At 41.4% G+C, this 17,065-nt stretch overlaps 1 protein-coding gene across 4 annotated transcripts in view; it reads left to right on the forward strand.

The window, feature by feature from the left end:
- Positions 1-17,065, forward strand: part of PALM2AKAP2 (PALM2 and AKAP2 fusion) — a 249,014-nt gene that overhangs the window by 38,117 nt on the left and 193,832 nt on the right. For all 4 annotated transcript variants that reach the window (XM_052701322.1, XM_052701324.1, XM_052701325.1 and 1 more), the window contains exon 2: positions 6,303-6,383. In XM_052701322.1, the coding sequence (XP_052557282.1) occupies positions 6,303-6,383 (81 nt within the window). The remainder of the gene's footprint in view (positions 1-6,302; positions 6,384-17,065) is intronic.

Raw genomic sequence — 17,065 nt, forward strand, 5'->3', positions numbered from 1 at the left:
CCTATCACAATGAGAATTCATCCAAGTGCACCCATGTCCAGCTTTGGCAGGATGATGGGTTCCTGTATCTCGTCCTGGTAATAGTACCGATTATACAAACAAAGCAAGGGCCCTGCTGCCAGTCTCTCAGGCCTGTGCATTTTGCTGTAGTCCAGCTGAGGACAGTCAATTAAACTACAACCTGAGGAAAGATTCAGCTTCTGTGAAGGCACAAGAAGGGATTTCTTTAAATTATTCTAGCAGTAGGCAGAAGTGATATGCAGAATCCAGGTTCTCCTTTTCTGAAGCTTCTAGATGCCCTTGAGCTGGCAACGGAAAGATGAGATGTCAGAAGCAATTTTTGTGTGTTTGTTCCCATACTAGCTGTCCTAAAAATCTGCAAGATTTAAATGAGCAGGGAATAACACCTGGCAACTGTACAGAGTGGAGAAAATGATTCCTTGCTGAAGAAATTTACGTGATTCTTTGAAGATATATCTCTGTGACTGCTTTCCTTGCTTTGAAGTAGACTGTAGCTTTCCTCTGCATGTGTCATTTTTCAGTACATTTGTTGTGCCTTGGCCCAGAAAGTGGGAGCTCACTAACTTCCACCCCTTCTCTTTGCCTGCCCAGATTCTTGTTTAATATGAAAGATGAAGACATCAGAAAAGCTTTTTGTAGAAATGATTACTCATCCCTCAGCGCTGTGCTGGGGTCTCAGTATCCAGCACAAGACCCAAACCCCATTTGGTCTGTATTCAGTCAGCTTTCCATTCATTTTTCCACTGTGCATTTCTTCATACCTGCACTGTAAGCCATAGCCTGCCCTTGGATCTGGGCACGTTTCCTCACTGAGGTCAGTTAAATAGAGCTCATTTTCTATGTTGCTCTGGCAGAGTGCTTTCTGCACGTATCTGAGCTGGCTTGAGCCCAATAAAAACAGGTGCTCCTGCCAACATGAGTGGAGCAGAGGGCTTCCCCAGGGCTTCATTGCCCAAGGACTGACATGGCTTTAGAGGTGCATGCTTCTGCTCAAAAAGCCACCAGTCTGCAAGCTGCATAATCTCTGCATTTCTTCACACTCTGTGGAAGCAAATTTCTGAGCAATACCAGAAACAACTTTGCAGTGGAAAATTGATGTATTCTGTGACTTCAGTGTCAAAGAGAAGTGTTTTAGTATAATGGGGTTTTTTTTGGTTTTTTGGTTTTTTTTGTTTTTTTGAGGTCTTATGTTTGCTTTGATTTATTTATTTTTTTAAGGGAATGGTTTGGCATGTCTGACACTAAGCTCTAAATTATTTTGATCAAACGTAACATGAGAGCAGCTGTCTCGACTCAGACAAAAACTCCCACATCCCACCTCTTACAAAACCATAAAATAGGTGGTGTTAGCACAAGAATGAGAGAAGGACAGTCAGTATGACTATTTCCAAAGTGCCATCATCGTCAAAAACAAGTCTGATCCAGGAGGTTCATGAACCCAATCTAACTCAATTTTGAGGCATCCTTTACAGTATCCCTTTTTTCTGGCCATGACCAGGTTTTCTTTAAGCTCCTAGCATCTTCCAGCACCCACAGCACCCTTGGGGATTTTCAAGGCAGGCTCATGCCTTGGCTCTGAATCTGCTTCATTTGATTTCATTGAAGCCCCCTTCTATCTTACAGTATGTGAGATGCCCATTTGCTTTTTCCAATCCATTCATGCTCTTATAGATCTCCATTTCATCCTCTCTCTCTCTCTGTTCTACCCTTTATTTATAAATTATCGGCTGTTCTTGTTCTCTGTAATACAGAAGTGGCACTGGACACATTTAGTGCTGTGCAGCAATCGCTTTCTTTCAAAAATAGGAGTCTCCTAAAGGGAAATAAACCCATGGCTTGCATGTTCTGCTTTCGTCATCAAAAGTGAACTCCTGAATACAAATCTCAGTTTTCACAAAGTAGATATCAAGATGTGAGTCAACTTGTTCTTTGATCTGTGCTCAGTTCCCATCATTTGGGTCTGTGAATAAAAAAGTCATGTACTTTCACTTTCACATGTTCCTGGTATTTTTGGTGAAGTGAGGGATGTAAAGTTAGAGTCTTGCAAATATCTGGGTTATTCAAAGTGTGCTGGCTGTACTCTGTACTCCTCCATTCTGTAAAGGTAACTATCCATGAAGAGCACTTGTATAGAATCATAGAATCATAGAATCACTCAGGTTGGAAAAGACCTTTAAGATCATTGAGTCCAACCATGACCTAACCATACTACCCTAACTAACAACCACCCTCTAAAAAATGTTCCTGAGCAGTAAATCACGTCCCTGAGCAAAAGCAGAACACCTCAGAGAGATACAAATATTTTGTAATAAGCCTACTGTAAGAGTGAAACAGAAAAAACTGGCTTCCATGCCCGTTTTCACCTCCTCCTACAAGCCTCGTTTTTATAATCACTTTCTGAAAAAAAAGAAGCATCTTTTTGTCCACAGAATAACTCCAAGAATCTGGGTCTGTGTAATGATTGGCACCCCAACCTACAGCTTTCAGCAGCATCCTAAAAATGTGCAGGAACTGCACAACATCACATCCTATTACTCACTTGCAATTTAGGTTGGTGTCTTCCTCTGCCCCACATCACACTTAGCCGTCTTTCCCTTCCCTTGCAAGCTTCACTTGGGTTTTCAGGCAAATTTTTTTCCAAAACTGAAGCTGCTTCTGAGAAAATTTCTCAGGTTGGAGGCCATGGGCTGGCAAAATGATCATGGAAACCTGTGCAAGAGCAGATTGAAATGTCACTTTGGTCCTTGTAGGTGCAGGTAACGCTTTGGTCACAGTGAGAAGTTTCACATCTCAATTTCATCACAAAAGGATAGAATGGCTGAAGCTGGCAGGGTCCTCTGATTTATTTCTTGGGGGTGATTTACACCAACAGATATCTGAAGCAATGGTGTAGTATTCACTGTGTTGTCAGAGAGGTATGTATTGAAACAGAGCTGTTAGGTGTGAATCTGTGTTTTAATACTTTCCTAGTTCTAGGATCCATAGTAAATCATAAACTTACTAGGAATGATTGGAAAAAAAAAATATCTAGAATTAGATGAGCAGAATAAGGAGGGAGGAACATATACAGGCTCAAATACAGAAAACTACTTTACACAATGCTCAGTTTAAGCATGTACTGAGCACCTTCGTGCTTTCAGTTAGATCCTGAATGAGAATTTGTTCCATCTAATGAATATCTAAAATCCCCGATGCTGGTTTTTGTGAGGCCTTTGTTAGCTTGCCCAGTCTTTTACCACATCTTTTCATAACATGTCTGTACATACCAGCAACATGTACAATCACGGATCTCAGTATGGGAGAAACCCACCAATAAAGTGACTGAGTGACCTGAAGGTGAAAAGTCCTGACAGCTTATTACACGTGCTGCAAATCATGCAACCTTCAGAAGAAAAAAAACTACCTCTGCCATCATGCTCCTTACATTCAGCTATGGTGCAAAAAGAGAATGGGTATATGTATGTGATTAGACTGAGAGCCAGTGAAATGGTATTGTGAGCAATATTCCAGTTTAGCTCCACAGAAGCCCACTAGTTAGTAAGTAGTTCAAGCATTTTAATGCCTGCTGTGCTGTTGCCTACAGGGAAAATACTCTAAGTGCTTTCCCTTTCTCCCAAAGAAAATAAGTTTCCATTTATGTTTTATAAGGCTGTCTTGTCACTTCCATTATAAGACATGACACAGCCAGCCAGAGAAGGTACAGTGCTGATTTCTGTCATGTGTTTTAGCAAGAAAGCTTTTTTAAAGGGTAGAAAATGTATATATGTACATGTTTCAATAATCACGCAGAAATGTAGGTCAGTTAACTGTGAAGATACAAGTGCCTTATGCTGCCCTATGGCACATATAATGTGTTCAGCTCAACACAAACAGGAAAGAATTTCCCTTATTCTGAGAATATTAAGCCATTAACTGGAACAGCTTTTATGACCACTTTGTTCCAACCTATGGCTAACCACTTACTTGAGGAAATAGCAGAGAAATGACTCCTAGGCTTTTGCTCTCTGAAGTACGCTGTTAATACTGTAGACTAAAAGAAAGAGAAAGAAAAAAAAAAAAGAAAAAAAAAAAAGGAAACAAACAAACAAAAAAAGAGAAAGCTCTGAAGTATGTTGAAGTTTTTTAACCCCAGAGCCATGCAATATCCTGCTCCATTCAAAAGTGCAGAGGGAAGAAGGAGATTTTAGGAGTGTTCCTTATGCTATCAATTTTGTATAAAGAGTGGATTTAAAGGTGCATACATAAATTTTGAATGTCTATGCTTGCACAATGCAAATTGTCTTCTGCAAGAACAAAGCAGTGAGATTTCAAGCTGTCAGCTGACGACAGGCACAATTTGTCACATTCCAGTTGTCCAAAAAGCCAGTTTTCCTGTTCCAAAATAACTTCAGCAGAATATTTTTGTTCAGCAGTAGTATTATTGAACTCTTCAGACAATTATACGAGTGTGTATCTCTATACATAAAATCAGCATGTAAGACCATGCAAGGGTATTACAGAACCATTTGTCACATGCATCATTTGACCACTTTGCCTCTTCGGAGTTCATTGATAAAGCCCTCTCATCACCTCATGTCTTAGTCTTCAATAAGAGTTGTCCAGGCTGTTGACTCCATGTTTTGAGATAACCTGTTATTAAAAGTTTCCTGATCTTCCTTTTAAATGTAGGGTTTTCACTCAAAATGCCTTGGTTTGAGGGCCAATATAAACATAAATCATTTGTGTATAAGTGATATCATATGTCCCTTGAGGATGAGAAATAAAGGCTTGAAATCCCTAGAAAGTGGAGAATTCCCAGTAGGACACCCAGAAGTGGAACAGAAGAATTACTCTGGGGACTCGAGGAATCCTCAAATGTCCTCAAGCCCAATCTTACAGCTACTGAAGCATTAAAATAATAAAAACAAGTTTTCAACAGCCAAAGGACAAAAAAGAGTGTTGTTCCAATAAAAGCTGGGGTAGATGCCCTGAAGGCAAAAGCACCAGCTGTATCCATCAGGCCCAGCACCACCACTGGGCAAGGGAGGGGCTGTCCCACTGCGCTCAGTGCTACAAGCAGGTTGGAGTGCCACGATTTAAAATTGGTATGAAGCTATTAGAGAATGTCCAAAGAAGGGCTAAAAAGACAGTGAAGAGCCTGCAGGACAAGATATACAAGTTGCAGATGAACAAACCCTTGGTTCGGCCCAGAGCGGAGGAGCCGACGGGAGGTCGCTGCTGAGGGGAGGCCTCATGGTGGCCTGCAGCTCCTCACAGGAGCCGTGCTCTCGGGTGACGGTGACAGGGCCTGAGGACACGGTATGGAGCTGTGTCAGGGGATGGTCAGGGGCCAGGGAAAGACTGTGCCCCAGAAGGCGGTGGGCATGGCACAGCTCCCCAGGGCAGCGGCACGGGAACTGCCACAGCTTGTGGTTTGGGTTTGTGAGGTGCCATGTGAAGCCGGGGCTTGGACTCATAGTCCTTCTGGATCCCTTGCAACTCGAGGTATTCTGTGATTCTGCGATTCTGTTTACACCTCTGGGAGCATTAATCTGATCTGAGCTGGGGGTGGGTGAAGAGAAATGGTCCCCATGCGTCATGAAAGACTTAGAACAGGCAACCCCTGCAGGTTTTGAAAGGAGGAGGGGTGGAGGAAGAGAAAGACAGCTAGATCTCCTGAAGCAGCTGGGAGAGCCTGCTGCCTGGCACAGGCATGTTTCTGGAGGTGACCTTAAAAAATCATAGGCTGTGGACACGGTAATGGTGTCCTTCAAGCTGCTCAGTCAGCCCAGCCTCTGGGAGCTAGCGCAAGCCAGCTGCTAGCGCATGTGGGTGCTTTGGATGGGGCTATCTGTCCTATTTGCACTGCAGATAAGCCTAGTACAGTCTGGTAGCTTCACCATCTGCCTTCTGCCCTGATGTCCTCTGTTGACCTTGCATATTCCTGGTCCAGACTATAGAACGAAAAAGTGCATCCATGTCCCTTTAACTTCCCTCCAACCTGCAATTTTTTCTCTCCTCCTCTGGGACTGTGCACGCTGTTGCTGTTCTGTCTGCCGGCAGCCAGTGAGGAGAATTTCTCCTGTTGGTGAGCAATCAGTGGATCGGAGCTGGCACCCTCCCAGCAGACAGCTCCTGTGAGCCAGCAAGCAGAGCACAGGTGAAATGGGACTGGTGGCAACTGCACAGATGTGTGTGGCTGTCTGCATGTTCTTATGAATCTGCTACCCTTAAAGCCTCCATTTCTCTGACAATCTCTCTTTCTCTCTCCCTCCCTCTCTCCCTCAAATTATTTTTCCAAGGAGAAAAGGAAAAGGCAGACGGAAATAGAAGGCAAGAGACAACAGCTTGAGGACCAGATACTTCAGCTGCAGCATTTCAAGGTAAGGGATCGATGCCAGAAGGGATGGATTGACTGAATTTGTTCATTATTAGAGATGCAGATCACATGTCGGAAAGCTGGGAAGAGCCCACTCCGACATGAAGCAGCTTTCGCTGCTGGAGCCTGTCTCTTGCAGTGATCAGTACTGCCTGCATGTCAATCTGTGTGTTTCATGCCCAGAACAGCACTGCGGAGATGGGGCTGGTAGGGTGTGAGCTCCGGCAGCACAGCCGTGCTGCTATGACAGAGTGCTGCTATTTATTATACATAATGACAAGACACCAGCCACTGCAGGTTGGGTATGCACCGTATGGCTTCGGCAAGCACTTTCTGCCTGCAGATCTGTGTTAGACTGTGCTGGAACCTTGTGTCTATGTGTGTGTTACAGTATGCATGTGTGTGTGTTTAGATCATTGATTGTAGGATGAAGTTGTTAGGAGTACATGGGAGAATATGTGTGCATGCACATGCAGGGAGGGTGCTGATGCATATGGGTATGTCTACATGTAGAGGCACCTTTATAACAGAGTGCCCAAGCCATCCCCATTCCCATTGGACTCCATGACAGCTGCAGATAACACCAACTGAAAGCCGTCCTGGTTATTTCTATCATCTGACCTTCCTGCTAGTAGCAGCTTGCCTTTACATTTATGTGCAGCAAAGAGAAGAGCAGAATTGTATGTGTGATCTTTCTTGTAATCAGTGTGCATTTGTGGTCAAACCTCATTAGATTTGTTCTGTAGGGGAGCCTAAGGAATTCAGTAATTAAAATATCTTGGAAAGATGACCAGAACTGGAAGCTTTTCCTTGCAGCAAGTCTGCTGGGTTGTGATTTAAAAAAAAAAAAAAAATGTTGCTTGCACATTAATTGTATGAGCACCTGCATGGGGATGTGCTGTGCTGAATGTCTCTTCTGCCCACGCCTGCACTGGAAGATCAGGCTTCCAGCTATGCCACAGGCGGGATCCTTCCTCTGCATCTCCAAAATACTCATGTTCCATAAACTATGCCTAATTTTCTGGCAAATGTAACGCAATTAAATTCAAGTAATTGAATGCAGCCCACACAAGTGCTTCGTCAGGTTCACTATAAATCTACAGATGGCACATATTGTCTCTGGTGTCATCAAAAATGTGACTGAATTTCTGTAGGGTAACAGGAGTTGCCATTTCATTCAGGTGGCCCTGGGCCACAGACAAGGGAGAATTTCTTCTTACCAGCATAGGCTGATGCAGCAGGGCAGCCTTTCCAGAGCCTTCATGATGCTTTCTTTTTTTTTTTTGCTGCAGAGCGCTTTCTTTATCATATTAACTGTTTGCAAGCTAACTGAATTATGCTTTTCATGAAATCCTTTAAGCAGAACCCTTTGGGAAGCAAGTTCCAGCAACTGCTCTACTTCATCTGATTTCTTGTGATATAGCTTCTGCTAAACTGCATTTTATCATCCTCCTCAGGGAAAAGCTAACCCTTCATAGTGGTACGGGAGGGTCAGCTGGAGCTGGCTCCAGTCCTGCTGTGATGATTACCACTTGCCACATTTCAGGCTGTCTGCACGGATTTCTTGACTAATACTTGTGAAAATTATCTATATCTCTATATTAGTTAGCTCACAGCCTAAAGCAAAAGTGATAATCACACAGGAAATAAATGGTAGATCAGGGCACAGACTTTTAAAACAATATTTCTGAGCTGAGGAACCTATTGTTTTAAAAGTCGGTGCCCTGATCTACCATTTAAAGTCTGTAATCCTGGATGTGAAGATGAGCACTGAGATATGGTAGGAGGTCCTCAACCCCTCCATTCAGTGTCTTCACTTGTCATCTGAGTATAAGTGTGTGGCCAACAGTGAGGTGGCCTGCTCAAAAATCTGCCTGCATCATCACTGGGATTTCAGGATTCATCTCTAACTGTTTGAGGCAAATAGAGGGAGGGTGGCTACCCCAAACCTTTTTTTAAAAAGGGGAGAGAAAGAGGCACTGGCCAGGGTTATTTCCCATTCTTCGTGGAGGCTTATCAAATAAAACTGCATTCTCTTGTTGTACTTTGTTCAGTGCAGTGGTTGCTTATTGGAAACAGCAGGGAGCTGGCCAAAATGGTGTTGGCTGCCAAGCATTTGAGAAGCTGTTTGTCCTCCCCAACTCCCCAGGGTCTCCCTTGCCTCAGTCTGAATTTCTGCTGGCAACAGCTTCATGTCTTCTGGTAATGTTGCCTCCAACCTATCTCTGCCTAAAATAAGGACATCCATTTTCCTTCAGAAATGTTAGGTAAAGCATGGCTCGTTTTCTGAATTGTAAGTGTTGCAGCCAATACAGAGCAAGATATAAATCCAGGTCAAAAAGAATAGAGTTGCCTGGAATGCCCCTGTATTAAAATGCTATGAGGGTGTTAATGTCATAGTAGAGTTTAAAGACTTTACATTAGTGTTCATTAAGATCAGCTGTGGAGAAGCCTTTGAAAATAATATTTGGGTTAATCCTGTGTCTGCAGTATCTGGGTTGATCCTGCAAAGTCTAACAGATTTATTTCACCCTAAGATATTTGTACCCGAATTGAATGGATTTGGTTTATTTTTGTATGCTGCCAGAGTGCACTTAAAGTACACTGTGTAAAATAGCATGTTTGGTTACCTAATAAAGGATCTGAAAGCTGCAGGGGTTGTGCTCATTTCTGGCAATTTTGTTCACATAGGAAAAGTACCTAATAGAAGTAATGTATTGCAATTGTTTATTCCAGATTGCCCATAGTGTTCAATTTGCTGATGCCAATTAGTCCTCTGGCAAGATGACTTACTCTACTACACATTAATTCATTTTCCCTTGCTACAAACATGGCTGAACTACAGCTACTGCCCCTCTGGTCCTAGGCAGAAGAGCCCAGCAAGCAGTGGAGGTAGCAAATATCCACCTTAAACCTGGATGAGGATTTTAGAAATGCATTTTATGAAGTCTTTAGAGAATTAGGATAATGGTTAGTGGATGATGACGTCAGGGCAAAAATATTATTCCAAAATGAATAGTTTATGTGAATTTCTAAGTTATTAAAATGTGTAAACCTGACATGAGAGACAATCTGGTGTGGTGTAGACTCTAAAGACAGAATTTCCTCATTTGACTGAGTTTCTAGAAATTAGGCACTTTTATAGGCAAGGTGTCCACATGGTGCTCCTGGGCCTTCTGTGTGCTCTGTTGAATGCAGGACGTGTGTTTGTCTAAGTTACAATTAAATGCCTCATTGAACTAGTGGTGGATAATGGAGAAAAAGAGGCACTTTAAAGCCCACTTTTTTGAGAGTGAAAAGGCCATCTTGCTCTAATAAGAGGTGATCTACAAAATCCACTCTTTTCAGAATACTTTCCAAGTCTATAGGAACTGGAAGTGTTAACAGCTTTGTAAATTTTTTTTTTTTTTTTTTAAAAAAAAGGGCACCTTATGAAAGTCAGCATCTATCAACATGATGTAGTTGAGCCAGTTCAGTTGAGGAAGCCAGTACTTGGTCTTGGCTGATGACTTTCACTGAAAATTCAACCTGCAAGAACCAACAGCTTTTAAGAATTTGTTCAGTGAGGTAAAAGTGTAGTGGACCAGTTCTGATGAAGCTGATCACTATTTCAAATAAACACCAAGACAGAACAGGTTCTTCCAAGATCTGTCTGCCTCTATCGTTAGATGAACAGAATTTCAGTAACTGTTTACTGTGGATCTGTTTGGCGGCAGTTGGTAATAAAATAAACAGTACAAAGCCTCCGAATTGAATGAAAAATGATTTCTCTGCTGCAGCTTTACTGTTACAATAAGCCCATTTACCACAGTTATTTTATTTCTGGAGTGATGTAAGTATGAGGGACCTATTTCTGTTAACAGCTAGTTCCTAAAATGTGCAGTTTGTGAACACTTAATCTATAATGTAATTATACCTTTACATTGATGGAGGAGGAGGTCTTTTTATGTTATAGATACTATGTTAAGATATTGTTTTAGACTGAAACTACCTTATCTAAAAATGAATTTTAATTTATTTCAAAATTCTATTGTTAGCCACAATTTATTCTAGTCTAAAAATAACTGCAGTCAGAGAATATACATATATCTTTCCATCCATATATATGTGGATATACGAATTAATACAGTGTTGTGGAAAAGGGGAGATAGTTTCTGCAAAAGGGGGAGCTTTGCTACTCCTTTATAATGAGTTCTTCTATGAATTTCAAATAAATAAACCCTTAAACTGAATATTAGCTCAGCCAAGCACAAAAAATAATGTTTGGTGGTGCCATCAACATACTCTGTATTTTACAGGGTCAGTGCAATAGCCTCCAGACCCTGTTCTTATCAGTAGTTGAGCACCCTTTTTGGTATGCAGTGTGCTATAGCAGTCTTGGGCTGACCCTCTTTATTTAACATGCTGGAGCCCACCGCACTTCTGTGAGGCTGGGAGTTTCTGCCAGCTCCATTTTCCAACCATGTTTCTGGAGCATGGAGAAACTGCAAACTAATTCAGAGAGAAATTTCCATTTTCAGAGCTTAGGAGATCCTTGTTAAGCCCCCTCTGTGCATCAGCATCTTTGTGATGGCACCATTCCTCCCCTGGAGACTCGCTTCCCATGAGAATTCAGGTTGAGAAGGGAGACACTCTGAGTCTGTATGTCTCTTTTATCATCCAGAAAAGAAATCCAGATTCATTAGCCAAAAAAGGAAGGAGGAATAGGACTGTGTAGCCTATGGAGCTGGGGCACTTGCTATATCTGAATTGCTCACAGGGATTTAAGCTGCAGGATATCCTTGCAGAGAAGTAGCTTTCAGAAAGAAGGGCTTTCAAAAATCTGTGCTTTCTTCTCAAGAAACCAGAAAGCAACATTTTTATCCTCGAATAAAATCTTTTAACCATAATGCAACAGCTTCTCCAGACAAACTGAACAAGTTGCCAACAATAAAACTGTGAAAGCGTTAATGCTTATGCTCACTTTTCTCTCTTGCTTGCATGTCACAGCCACATAGCTGAATGTATGGTATTTTTGCCAGTATATCCCTTTAAGAACACATTTATTTAGGAAAAATTAATGATTGGTTGAGGTGTATTTCAAAGTGGGGAAGAGTTATTCTGGAATGGCCTCAGATCCAGGTATTCTGGATGTATCCGCATGCAGTCACCACACTAGCACTCAGGTTTTGGCCAGGAGCAGTGTCCTCAGAGCGGGTCATAGCCACACCAGCAGTTTTCATTTCAGCCATACTGTATCAAAGCAGCTTGAAGATGTTTACATCTTGCTTCGATGCCAGCTTCTCCTAATGGCTGATAGGCACTCAAGAATGAATTCAGATGACCCAAATTCAGCTTTCTAAAACAACCAATATAAGAACTCTTAAGATGAGAGAAAAAAATAAAGGAGTCCTAGAAAACAGCTTTTTCTTTTTCTCTTTTGAATGATAGTGTATATTGGAAGGAATGGTAAACTGGGGCCAAGGACAGATTGAACGCAGAGAGGTAACTATTCTTTCAGAAGATAACAGTAAAGATGACAGTAGTAGTGTAGTAGTGACGACAAGTGGCAAACACAATTTGTTTTGGGGAAAGAGGATGGCCAGTTTTCAAACTTTCAGTTTGTGAACCATTCCAAAGTAAGTTAATTTGATTTGTCATTTTTTTTCCTTGTTTGTTTATTTTATATTTTATGTTTTATTTTCTCTCAAAACCATTCTTTGTTTCCTTTGAAAACATTAAATGAGTACTTATAGAGAAAACCAAAACATATCTAAATTTGTGACACTAAAAGATAAAAATGTGATCAAAATCTTTTCGTGTTTATGTTTGTAAAAGAGGTTCTTATTCAATTTCCATGCAGCAGCACCATGTCCAGTGTCCTTGGTCTAGCTTAAGACAGCTTGTTAGTCTGGCTGCAAAATTCCCTCAGAAATAAGGAAATTCTCACGGAGTGGTGCAGTGATTTATGTGTGAGTACCCTAGAGGTCTCCATGTACCCTCACCAATGGGATCGGGTTGCTCCCATCTCATTGCATTTGGACTCTTGCCCAGGATGAAGATCTCATGACCTCCCTAGGCCATTCATTTCCAGATTGAGCCACCACCCTGGGACTGCATGTGCCCTCATTTTGATATCACTTCATCAGTATGTGTCTTCACGCTGTGCCTAGAGCAACTGTTCAGCTCACTGATGCCTGAGTGAAGTGTGGAATAATTGGGCAGAGCTATCGTTACCATCCTACCTTGAAGGAGTCTGAAAACTTAAGCAGACTTCTCAAAGACACTGAAAAATAAATCCCAGCTGTCCAGCTTAGGCATCACTGTGATTATTTTCACTTGCTAATTCAAGAAGAACTTCTAGGTAGCCCAGAAATATGAAAAATATGTGTATGTAGAAAAGAACTCATGTTCAAAACTGTTGTTTTCGTCTCAACATCATCTGAGTCTTTAATGAATGTTAAAAAATTTCCTTGTATCACTCCATGTTCATGATGCTAACCCATGTATTATTGGGTGATGAGTGATGAGTTATGTGAGCAGAAGAGACACAAACTTTTCATCTTCTCTCATGCAGACTTGACAACATCTCTTGCTGTGGTGGGTTTCCCTTCAGCTAAGGGAGCTTGGATTTTATTTCTTCTTCTTCATCTTTGTATGGAAATAACTGTCTGCTTGGTTTACAGTTAAATAAAATATGTGACCTGAGCAATTTAAAAGCAAAACACACAAAATATTTACACTGGTGATCTTGCTAATGGATAGGAAGCTTACACTGGGAACATACACTGGGAACATAAGATAGGCACAAGGAGTGCCTAATCTGTACAGCTTCATTTTCTGTTCCTGAGAGTTTTTAAATAGAGTGTGTGATCTCCATGAGGGAGTCGCAGTTGTGGGTATACCCATCCCTCTGACAGCCTGTGAGATGTGTGTTCCCCATGCCATGTTCCCCATGCCACAGCAAGCGTGGTCCCTATACCCTACCATTGGCACTGGCTGAGCTCTAGACCATTCCAGTGAGCACAAGGTAGTTAAGGCATCTTATACATTTCCCACCCACTCCTGCAGCCATATTGCTCTGCTCATAGCTCTCCCACCCACAGTGCTGCTTCAAGAAAGGAAAACATAAAGACTCAGGGGAGCTGAAGGGCTGTCAAATTACTAGCAGCAGCCAACAACTGAAGGCAGATTATCTCCTCAGTGTCTTCCAGCTACAGTGATTCCAGGTAGCACTTATCATAGTCATGGCAATCACACATTTTCGCTCATCCAGCACCATGCTCCAGGCACAACTTCTCTGCAGATTGCTGTGCCTCTCACCAAGGCAGAAGCAGGGGATGAGCTGTGGACAGTACAGTGGCACAACACCTTCTGAATGCACATTAAAGGACTGCTGGAAAATGTCTGTAACTCTTTGTCAGAAGATGTGTTTCTCAAAAATATTTGTTGAGACATCAATTCCTCAAAATATTTCAAAGAAATTTTTGGTCAGTAAAATCTTGAACTCTACATAGAATATTCCATCTATTTATGGATAGAATATTTCTTAATGAGATGGTTAAGCTCCACTAACTAGTTCTTTTGTTGTTGTTGTTGTTGAATTATACCTATCCTAGCTGTGATATTCTGGCTGAGGTCAAGACTATGATCAAGCTGACAAGTTTTTCAGCATTCTTCTATTCTTTCCCTAGCCTGGACAGTGTTTCCATTATACCACTGTATTATGCAGACATGTTCCTTGGGTCATAACAAGCATCTTAGGCGATGGGAAAGACAACAGAATTTTTAGCAGTTAAGCAAAATTAAGCAGTTAAGCTTTTTCTGAGATCACCCCAGTGAGCTGGAGACTGCTTCCTGTTCTGATCCAGTCACAACATGTATGGATGCATCCATCTCACAGCAAAGCTGAAAACCATATCTCATCTTTATATTGCAAACAGATTCTCCTTTGCTGATACACAATGTATAGAAAGTCTTCATCAGTCTGGACATCAGCCACCAGAAAGTGAAAAAATACAGCATCCCTCAGAAACACATTTGAGATGCTTTTGTAAAATTTGGGACATATTTGCCATCACTATCATGCTGCCAGATGGAGGAGAAGGTTTGTTGCATTGTCTTTCACTAGACGATGAGATACACATGGATTTGAAAATATGAGGAACCAGACCCCCGCATCCATATTTTGGTAGAGTAGAAAAACTGAATCCATGCAGGGGAGAAATCACTTCGTTCCCAGCACTGTATTGTTAATGCTTAGCAATCTTCAAACATCAAAATCCAAACATTTTTGTCAGCGTTTCAATTTGGCAAAGATTTCACTAATATCGTCTTCAATGTAGCACTACTGATTTCAATACAATTACACCAGGGATCAGTATTGCCCCTGTTCTGCAGCACAGAAAATGCATCAGTATCCTGAATCGTCCAAATCTGACAGTGTTTCTCAAGATTAGGCATATTTACTGTAGGAGGCTGTCTTCAGTCAACTTTTGATGTTTACTTCTTTTTGAGATTATCAGCTTCCTTGAAAATTTACTGAGCTGCAATAGGAAGCACTTCAGCAAGCACTTCTCTCAAGGAGAGGCAGTGATTGTTCCTATAGACATTTATAAATAAGAAAAGTGAAAAGGAAAGAGAAGAAAAAGACCTCAAAATGCAGCAGCACAGCATCAACTATCTTCATGTTATCATAGAATGTAAAATGGAAAACCTGGCAAATGCCTCTGGGCATCAGATGAATACACTGCAATTGTGTGGGACTAGAAATGTGTTTTTCTTTTTGAACAATGTTTATCAAAGGAGGTACAAAATCAGCAAGACTGATGGGTTGAATTGATCACCAGCTGGGGCAATCCACAGATGACTCTTAAGGTCCTTTGGTGGCATATCAGTAAATGGTAGTGAGGATAAAAGGATTTACTTGTTATACTAAATTGTCTCTCAATAGTTTTATGCAATATTAAAGTAAAATGCAACACTGAAAGTATTTTTTTTTTTTCAGTACAGCAATTCTACTGCGTTCATTGAAGGCATTATGCTTTATTTCCTTGACAGTGCTAAATGTAAACAACTTAAAGCCCTTGGGTTTTACTGTCCTGAAGTATGAAACTGGAATTTAGTGCACATAAGGGAGCTGAGCACTGCATCTGTGGTTGTCACATTCCAACACTGGCAACAGCTTCTTTCTGTTCTCTCCAAAATCTATTCACTTATTTCTGTTCACTCCACAATTTGTTCACGGAATTGTGACCTGTTTACATTTTTTTCTTATAGCACAGTGAGGAAAATTTGCTCTGCTTTTCTCCGCTTTCAAAATAAACACAAATCTGCTGGGTATCTCTGCCATCTCCCTGTGTGCAGAAAAACCAAATCACCTGAGAGCTGCGGTGACCTAGTGCAGTGCTGTCCCAGTGCCCTTTCCACTTCAGTAGCAGAGAGCCTTTTTAATGGCATGATTTAATTTCTGATGAAGGATTTAGCCCTGAAGAAATTGTACTCTCTCAGTAAATGAAGGAATAGTTATAGCAAACTGTACATAGCATAGCTGATTGCTGTACCAGTGAAATGTTGCTTTCTGATAGTAGAGCATATTCACATTCCATTAGTGGAACAAGCTGTAGAAATGCCTGTATATTTGCAGCGGTATAACTGCCTGCTCTTGCAGTGCTTTGCCCTTTCAGCAATGTCTAGCTATACAGCACAACACAGGTGCATAGAGAAGTTCCAAGATGTAGTAGAGAGTTAAGGCACGTATCAGATAATGATGGAAGAGCAATGCTGAAATATTAGCATGTGACTGCTTTAATTACAGACTGTTAATAAAGTATAACATTGCTAACACAATATTGTTAACTAGGGGTAACTCAGATGGCAAGCTGACTTCAGGCTCTATTCTCACGCTAGTGTTCTCTGTTTAGCAGAACTGGGGAACACCTCTTTTTTCTGGGGTAAGTTTTGCAAGAAATTTTGAAGATATGTAATCCAGATTTCATAGCTGTGAAGGACAGATGGCAGTGAAGCATCTTTTCTTTCCAAACACATCTGATTCTGTCCTGCATCTGGCATGTCAGCTTCGATGCTGACTGCCTCACAGGACTGGCACACAGGAGGTGTGTCAAAGCATCCCGCACAGATGTATCACCACCTCCCTCTTCTGCCTTGTTTGCTCTTGGTCACTTCAGATGTGCCAAAGCCTTCCTTCCAGGTTTCTCATGAAAATGGCCTGGAAAATGTTTGCTTGAAGGAGGTGATTTTTCCAGTTCAATCTACTGCTTGAGTGTCATGCCAAGGATCTGGCAGAGAAGAATAGATCCCATAGCCAGCAAAGCTGTTGTGCATAGTGCCACAATGTGTGCCTGCATGTTTGCCTGTTGTGTTTGCAGTGGGTGTATAAATACATGTAACCTCATCTTACTGGCAAATAGATTCTCTGAATTTTAGGAAGTAGTCCTCATAAATGTTTCAATTTCACAGAGTCTTCTTGTCTGGACTCTTCAGCAAAGTATTTAATGATTGCCTTCATTTTCACCTTACAAAGGGGTGCCAAAAACATCAAAGCTACCAGTTTTTCTGGTTTAGATAAAATATGCTGACATTTCACCCAAGAGGATTTTCATAGGATTCTTGTCTCTAAATATGTCTTTATAAAATCCCATTGATGCTTTCCAGTTTCAAATGCATGCTATTAATAGGTCAAAAAAA

The sequence above is a fragment of the Tympanuchus pallidicinctus genome, unplaced genomic scaffold (assembly GCF_026119805.1).
Source record: "Tympanuchus pallidicinctus isolate F22 unplaced genomic scaffold, pur_lepc_1.0 scaffold4, whole genome shotgun sequence".
Classification (NCBI taxonomy): domain Eukaryota; kingdom Metazoa; phylum Chordata; class Aves; order Galliformes; family Phasianidae; genus Tympanuchus; species Tympanuchus pallidicinctus.